General features: G+C 57.1%; 1 protein-coding gene across 1 annotated transcript; it reads right to left on the reverse strand.

The window, feature by feature from the left end:
* Positions 1-6121: 6121 nt before the first annotated feature.
* Positions 6122-8035, reverse strand: PNMA6A (PNMA family member 6A). The gene is made up of 3 exons (XM_023725026.1): positions 6964-8035; positions 6606-6852; positions 6122-6263 (listed from the first exon to the last, which is right to left on the reverse strand). The coding sequence occupies exons 1-3, from the start codon at positions 8033-8035 to the stop codon at positions 6122-6124; spliced, it is 1461 nt and encodes a 486-aa protein (XP_023580794.1).
* Positions 8036-8331: the final 296 nt, after the last annotated feature.

Here is an 8331-nt window from a genome sequence, read left to right on the forward strand (position 1 = left end):
CATTGACTCCGGAGGCGTGTATCTCTGTCCCCACGTGCTTCCTTCACCCACAAGTCGTGGGGTGAGAGCATGCAGTGTTGTGTCCTGTGGGGATCAGGGCTGCTCACCTGCTGTGCTCAGGCTTGTCCACGCCCTGCTCCCTGGGCTGGGTCAGGATGGCAGGGATCCGAGGTGGGCACAGCCCAGGGAAGGGATCCTGGCCGTGGCTCCCGCCTCCAAGCTTGAGGTTGATGCACTCTCCACACCTGAAGTCTTCCACGTAGCAGCTTTGACCCACGTCTGTGTCACGACGAAGCCCAGACAGCTGAGTAGACCCGAGAAAGGATTCCCCCTCACCGTGACTGACATAGGTGGAGGGGTAGGGGTGGGGCCCGCGGGGACATTACGACTGTGCTACAAAGCCTCTTGCAAACATAGCAGTAAAGACATGTCATTTTCCAAAGCGGCTCCTGCTTCTACCACAGCTTGTCTCAGCAAGTATTTGTTTGAGGGCCTCGGCACCTGGCACTGTCTTGGAACAGGAGTAGAGCAGGAATGAGGCCAGAGGAAAGCCTCTTCCCTATGGAGCTGACATACGTGGGGGAGAGATCGATAAAAGTACACTAAAGAAGAACAAATCAAGCAGGAAAGGGTGAGTGTCCAGTCTTGGAAGCTAAAGTTTTCACAAGGTTATCCAAAGAATACTTCACTGAAAAGGCGACCTTTCAAGGTCTGAAGGATGTAAGGGCACAGGCCAGGGGGACACCTGGGGAAGAGGTGAGTGAGGAGGCTCCCGCAACACTCAGGGGAAAGGTGGTGGTTACCTGGACTAGGGTGGTAGCAGTAGAGGTGATGGGCAGTCTTCAGATTAGGGATCTGTTTTGAAGGGAGAGTCCACGGAGTTGTGGACGAACAGGATACAGGACTGAGAAAGGGGTCATGGATGACACTGAGAGATTTGACCTGAGCCACGGGCGGGATGGAGTTGCCAGGTGCTGGAATGGGGGTACGAGGAGAAGGTTTGGAGGGGACCATGGGGAGTCTGCTCTGGACAGGTTGTGCAGGATGGAGGGGCCATCCAAGTGGACATGTCTGTTGGCAGTTGGATATGGGAGTCTGGAATTCCGGAAAGAGGTCTGAACTGGAGATAGCCCTGGGAAAGTTCTTAGCATATATGTTGCTGCTAGTTGCCACTGAGTTGATTCCAACTCATGGCAACCCCATAGGGTTTTCAAGGCTGTGACCTTTCAGAAGCAGATTGGCAGGCTTGTCTTCCGAGATGCCTCTGAGTAAGTTTGATCTGCCAACCTTTCAGCTAATAGTTGAGTGCTTAACCATTTGCATCACCCAGGGACTCCTCTCAGCACATAGAGGTGATATTTAATGCCGTGAGCTTGGATGAGCTTATTCTGGGAAGCAGGGGATGGGTGTGGATGGAGAAGCGGCCCAATGACTGACTCCTGGGGTCCTCAGTCAGAGATCAAACACAAGACGAGGAGTGGGCAGAGGAGTCTGAGGAGAAGTGGCCAGTGGGGAGGGAGGGAAACTGAGAGTGGGATGTGGCATCCTGGAACATGAGTGAAATCCCCACGTGTCAGGAGGAGGGAGTGAGCAGCTGTTTCAGATGCTGTGAGGGGTCAAGTTAGATAAGGAATGAGAATACGTGCTGGGTTTGGCAGCGAGATGATGGTAGCCTAGACAAGAGCAGTTGGGATACAGGCCAGTGCAGAGGGATGGGATTGGCAAAAACCTGACAGGATTGGGATTAAGAGAGAAGAGTAGGAGAGGAATTGGAGAAAGTGAGCATAGACAAAGGGGAGAGGAAATGGGGATGTATGGGGTAGGGAAAAGGAAAGACAAAAAAAGAACAAAATGTAAAAGGAAGACAGAAGAAGAACTGATGCATTCAAATTGTAGTGTCGGTGAAGAGTATTGACCATACTGTTGTCTTAGTTATCTAGTGCTGGTATAACAGAAATACCACACGTGGATGGTTTTAACAAAGAGAAATTTATTTCCTCACAGGAAAGTAGGCTAAAAGTTCAAATTCAGAGCATCAGCTCTGGGGGAGGGCTTTCTCTCTCTGTCTACGTTCTCATCAATCTTTGCCCAGACTAGGAGCTTCTCTGCACAGGGACCCCGGGTCCAAAGTATGTGCTCTGCTCCTGGCACTGCCTTCCTGGTGATATGAGGTCCCCAACTCTCTGCTTGCTTCCCTTTCCTTTTATCTGTTGTAAGATAAAAGGTGGTGCAGGCCACACCCCAGGGAAACTCCCTTTACACTGGATCAGGGATGTGACCTCAGTAAGGCAGAACTTCGAGCAGTGCATCTGGTTGTTCATGGTGGTTGGAAGGAGAAATGGCCACATGTGCAATTATATACTGATTCATGGGCTGTGGCTAAAGGTTTGGCTGGATGGTCAGGGACTTGGAAGGAACATGATTGGAAAATTGGAGACAAGGATTTATGGGGAAGAGGTATGTGGATAGACCTCTCTGAATGGGCCAAAGAAGTGAAGATATTTGTGTCTCATGTGAATGCTCACCAAAGGGTGACCTCAGCAGAGGATGATTTTAACAATCAAGTGGATAGGATGATGCCTTCTGTGGAAACCAGTCATCCTCTTTCCCCAGCTACTCCCATCATTGCTCAATAGGCTCATGAACAAAGTGGCCATGGTGGCAGGGATGGAGGTTATGCATGGGCCCAGCAACATAAACTTCCACTCACCAAGGATGACTTGGCTACAGCCACTGCTGAGTACCCAATCTGCCAGCAGCAGAGACCAACACTGAGTCCCCAGTATGGCATCATCCCTCGAGGTGATCAGCCAGCAACCTGGTGGCAAGTTGATTACTTTGAACCACTTCCATCATGGAAAGGGCAGCGTTTAGTCCTTCCTGGAATAGACACTCTGGATATGGATTTGCCTTCCTGTATGCAATGCTTCTGCCACAACTACCATCTGTGTACTTGCAGAATGGGTTACCCACTGTCATGGTATCCCACACAGCATTGCCTCAGATGAAGGGACTCACTTCACAGCAAATGAAGTGTGGCAGTGGGCCCATGCTCATTGAATTCACTGGTCTTACCATGTTCCCCATCATCCTGAAGCAGCTGGCTTGATAGAACGATGGATTGAATGGCCTTCTAAAGACACAATTATGGTGCCAGCTAGGTGGCAATACCTTGCAGGCTTGGGGCAATGTTCTCAGGGAGGCTGTATATGCTCTAAACCAACATCCAATATATGGTGCTGTTTCTCTCATAGCTAGGATTCACAGGTTCAGGAATGAAGGGGTGGAAATGAGAGTGGCACCAGTCGCTATTACCCGTAGTGAGCCACTCGCAAGATTTTTGCTTCCTGTCCCCGTGACCTTATGCTCTGCAGGTCTAGAGGTCTTAGTTCCTAAGGGAGGAATGGTACCACCTGGAGACACATCATTGATTCCATTGAACTAGAAGCTAAGAATGCCACCTGGCCACTTCGGGCTCCCTATGCCTCTGGATCAACAGGCAAAGAAGGGAAGTTACCATACTGGCTGGTATGATTGATCCTGACCACCAAGAGGAAATCGGATTGATATTACATAATGGAGGTAAAGAAAAGTATGTCTGGAACGCAGGAGCTCCCTTACGGCGTCTCTTAGTACTACCGTGTCCTGTGATTTAGGTCAATGGAAAACTACAGCAACCCAATTCAGATATGACTACTAATGACCCAGACCCTTCAGGAATGAAGGTTTGGGTCACCCCACCAGGCAAAGAACCATGACCAGCTGAGGTGCTTGCTGAGGGCAAAGGGAATACAGAATGGGTGGTGGAAGAAGGTAGTTCTAAACACCAGTTATGGCCACGTGACCAGTAGCGGAAACGGGGACTGTAATTATTATGAGCATTTCTGCTTTGTATGTATGCATCAAATATTTTCATTTCCTTCACTTATAAAATATAAGATGTAAATGGGGCTAGTGTGTTTTCGATTGTATGCATGTTAGTTGTACCATGTTGGGTGCAAGTATGACTTTCTAATTGTCTTTATTCAGAGATTAAATGTGGTTTGGGGAGATGTGTACAGGTGGCCAGTCAACAAGGGGTGGACTGTGATGGTTAAAATTGTATGTCAACTTGGCTAGACCATGATTCTCAGTGTTTATATGTGATCACTCCCATGACTGAATATGCTGTGAGTAGCGAATCTGTTGAAATTTGATAAGTGATCACCTTCTTGATGGAATCTGCTGAGTGGTACCAATGGGGGCAGGGCCTGTGGTGGCTCACCAACCCCTCAGCCTTCATCTCTCCGCCCTCCACTGGCTACTTCCTTCCTGCTTGCCTTGCCAAAGTTTTTGGCTTGTTCTGGATCCACAGGTGCCTCTTGTCATCTCACCTCTGGTTCATGGGACTGGAGCTTAGCAGCCAACTGCTTAACCATTAAGAAATGTAAATCTTGACAGACTACTTAGAAAACATTTTGACTCTCTCTTTTTAACACTAAGACTATACATCCTCTTCAATCCAGGAACCTCACTCCTGGGAAATTACCCTAAGGAAATAAAGTCCCAGTTACCTGAGATTATGGAATCCCTGAATGGTGCAACCAGTTACGTGCTCAGCTGCTAACCAACAGGATGGCAGTTCGAATCCACCCAGAAAGGTCTGGCGATCACAGCCATTGAAAATCCTATGGAGTGCAGTTCTACTCTGAAATATATGGGGTAGCCGTAAGTTGGACTCGAGATTATATGTAAATTAATGAATGTTATAGTATATTTTGGTAAGGATAAATGAAAACAGAGGGAATGGCAATGAATACGGGACTGGTGGAATAAATTGCTGGAAAAACAAAAACAAACAGAACAACGGAGGAGGAAGGCCCTCAACTTGCTGAGGCTTCACCAGTCACACGGGGTGAGAGCAGACATCCTCTGAGGATCAGGGCGGCTGGCAGTTCCGACTCTAGGACTGTGGAGTGACTCCATCCCTCCTGGCTGTCCCTCTGGGAGGGCAGTGGTAGCTCCACCGGGGGCGGGGGGTCCCTGGACAGGGCTTGCATTTCCATCTCTCCTCCCCCTGGACAGGGCATGAGCACCACGGCAGCCCAGCCTGTCCCATCCCTGTGTCAGTTGCCACTGCACACCCCCAGGTCCCCCAGCGTCCCTCGGTGGCTAGAGTGATGCTTGCCACAGATGCTCTGGCAGGTGTAGGTTGCCCACAGGTGAGCAGGTGGGCAGGCAGGCAAGTGCCACGCAGCTCTGGGAGGCCTGCGGGAGCCCCTGGCAGGGAAGTCTGCCTTCACGCCCGCTGGGACCCTCTGTCGGGCCTGCTGGTCTCTAGCCTCTCCAGCCTGGTATGCCACATGTGACCTCTGTGGCCCGCTCTGGGAGGCCCAGTGAGTGACATTAGGGTCGTGGCTCCTGCCTCCTATCATCTCAAACCCCTCACCCTCTCCCCAACTGATCCTGGCAGGAGTGGGGTGGGGTGAGGAGAGAGGACTGCCTGAGCGCCCTGGGGACACAACCAGCCACTGCCCACACCCAAGAGCACCCATCCTTCTGGCCTAGGACACCCCACAGCCCCTCACAGACCCTGCCCTGACCACACCCCAATGCGGCCTCTAGTGTCGGGGTACCAGCCACTGCCCCCATCCCCGCCCCCCGCAGGCCCTCCCCTCCATTGCCCACAGCAGAGGCCAGACTCAGCAGAAACACTCAACGAGATTTATTGAAGAGAAACACTTAACAGGAACCGTTGCAGGGAAGGGAATCACAACAGAGAGGGGACGTATAAACACCACCAGAGGCCACGGGGCCTCCCTCCTCCCAGGGGCCCTAACGAGGAGCCTCAGGCCCCCCCCCCCAGTGCGGAACTCCCCACCTCTCCCTGCCCGGGGCACCCAGGCTCTGCCTCCTGTCAGGACGATGGACTCTGGTAATGTCCACTCACTTCAAGGGACCCCTCCCTGGCCCACCCACTGGGACATGGCCCCACGGGAGAGTCACAGATGAACACTGGAAAACACAGCAGAGCACACCACGTCGAGGAAACTGAGTCACAAACAATAGCTGGGATGGAGCTTCAAGCACAGTCTCCGAGGGGCTTTCACCCCCGTCCCTGGTCTGTTCTTCCTTCCCGCGGTCACTCGCGGGGTGAGGGTGGCCACTCCCGCATCCGTCCTTCCCGCTGTCTTCCGGGACTGGGCCGAGGTCTCCGGGGAAAAAACTGCTCGGATAAGCACACACGCACCTCCCCAAGAACAAGCAACCGTTGCCCAGAATCTCTACCGGGAAAGCAGAGGCTGAGCGCCCGACCCAGTGGACGGGAGCGGGGGAGGACGTCCCCAGATGCGCCTGGTCTGGGTGCCTCTGGGCAGGTGTGGGGCCGGGGGCTGCGTGGTGGCGCTGCAATGGGGAGGGGCCCCTTCCCCCTTGGAAGGACTGAGGGGGTGGCCGACCCTAGAGGGAGGGGGTGGGGCCTGGGGGCAGGATGTGGCAGGCAGGCCCTTCCCTCTGCCCTGCTGCTGTCCTGGGGCCAGGAGGCCACCGCGGCCTGGCCTGAACCCACCGCCCCCAGGGCTCTGCTGCCTGAGAGGAGCGGGGGCCCCGGGGCCGTCTGAGCCTACCGGTCCGAGCAGGAGGACTCAGGCAGGCTCATCGCGCCAGCCTCGCCCTCGTTTTCCGACTCCTCCAGGATGGGCTGGAGCCGCTCGTCGGGAGGCTCCTCGGCCTCCACGGCCTCTGGGTCTCCTGCCTGGGCGAGGCCCTCAGGCCCACAGCCTGGGGCTCCTGCGCCTGCCCCAGGAACACTGCTCACCTGGGCTGGGGCGCTGCCCACACTGGCCCCAGGGGCCTCTGCAGACCCTGCCTGCCCTATGCTGGCAGGGGCAGGGGCAGGGGCAGGGGCAGAGGCAGGGGTAGGGGCAGGGGCAGGGGCAGCTGCAGGGGCATGTCCGCCCCCCTCCACCACCACTGCCTTGTCACCCTCTTCCCCAGGGTTGGCTCTGGCCTCTGCCTGGGCCCCGGCCCCAACCCCTTCCTCTGCCTGGGCCCTCTCATTCCTGAGTAGAATGGCTTCCCACGACTCGGACTCCCGGACGAGCCCCAGCATCTCCAGGAAACTGGGGGCCCTCCCGACCAGCCTCAGCTTCCGCAGCGCTTCGTCCAGCGGCTCCACGAGGGTGGCCTTGGTGAGCACCTGCCTCAGGCGCAAGTGGTCGGCCAAGGCTCTGGCCAGGGCCCCCTTCTCGATGGCTTTCTGCAGCAGGACCTCCAGCCGCAGCACGAAGGCAGAGAGGCGCTCGCCTCGCCTCTGCTGAGCGGTCAGACACCTCAGCCGCGTGGCCGCCACGGAATCAGTGTCCCCGAACACCTGCACCAGGGCGGCCAGGCACTCCCGCGCCGTGCGCGCTGGGTTCTCAGCCAGGAGCCCGCGCACCAGCTGCAGGGCGGTGCCACGCAGGCCCTCGAGCAGCCGCCGCCGCCGCTCCCTCTCCGAGACCGCCTGCCACACGTGCAGCATGTCGCTGGCGTGGTCCAGCCAGGCCTCGAAGGGCTCCTCCCCCGGGCCCGGCTCCTGGCGCCCGGAGAACACGCCCAGGCGCTGGTAGCGCACGGTCTCCACCCAGGGCTGGACCGCCTGGCTGACCGAGCGCAGCCAACACACGCGCCGCAGCCCCAGCCCCAGGGCGCCGGCCACGCTCTCCACCGTCTGGCCCTGCTGCTCGAGGAAGTGGAACACGCGGCCCAGGACCTCCTCGCCCGAGCAGCGGGGCACACACACCACGCGCCAGGGCCCCCCGCTGCCCGGGACCTCTCGGGGCACCAGCGCGTAGTCCACCTCCTGGGCCAGCTCCACCAGGGCCGCGGCGGCGTTGTCCTCCTCGCGGAACACCCGCCCGAGCACGGAGAAGCGGCCGAGCGGCCAGAGCGCGGCCTCCAGGGCCTCGTGCACCTCGGCCTCCTCGCAGTCCTCCGGGATGCCCAACACCAGCAGGCCCCTGCGCGCGCTCACGCCCATCCACCGGCACCAGTCACGCAGCATCGCCACCGCCATGGCGCCTGGCGCGGCTCAGTTCCCGGCGCGGAGCAGGCCTGGGAACGCGACCGGGAGAGCAGGTCAGTGCCGCCCCCGGACCCTCCCCGGCCACCCCCCTTCCGCCCTGCGGGGGCCGCCGCGTCCCACAGGGGCAGAGGGCGCGGGGCCGCCGCGGCGGGAGCCCCTTCCTCCTTCTCGTTCCTTCTCGTACCTTCTCTGGGTCGCCGCCTTCCCGGCAGGAGGGGCGCGGGGGCGGGGGCGGGGGTGGCGCGGTCTCGCTTCGTCTGCCTGTCGTCCTCGCCCGTCGGCCGGTC

The sequence above is a fragment of the Trichechus manatus genome, unplaced genomic scaffold (assembly GCF_000243295.1).
Source record: "Trichechus manatus latirostris isolate Lorelei unplaced genomic scaffold, TriManLat1.0 scaffold00279, whole genome shotgun sequence".
In the NCBI taxonomy this organism is placed as follows: Eukaryota; Metazoa; Chordata; class Mammalia; order Sirenia; family Trichechidae; genus Trichechus; species Trichechus manatus.

Excerpts from the sequence above, each read along its gene's own strand:
- PNMA6A (XM_023725026.1), bottom strand. The coding sequence starts at position 8,035 with ATGGCGGTGGCGATGCTGCGTGACTGGTGCCGGTGGATGGGCGTGAGC. Across the intron at positions 6,853-6,963 it reads AGCCAACCCTGGGGAAGAGG|GGCAGGCAGGGTCTGCAGAG; the intron begins GTGACAAGGCAG and ends CTGCCAGCATAG. Across the intron at positions 6,264-6,605 it reads GAGTCCTCCTGCTCGGACCG|AGATTCTGGGCAACGGTTGC; the intron begins GTAGGCTCAGAC and ends CTTTCCCGGTAG.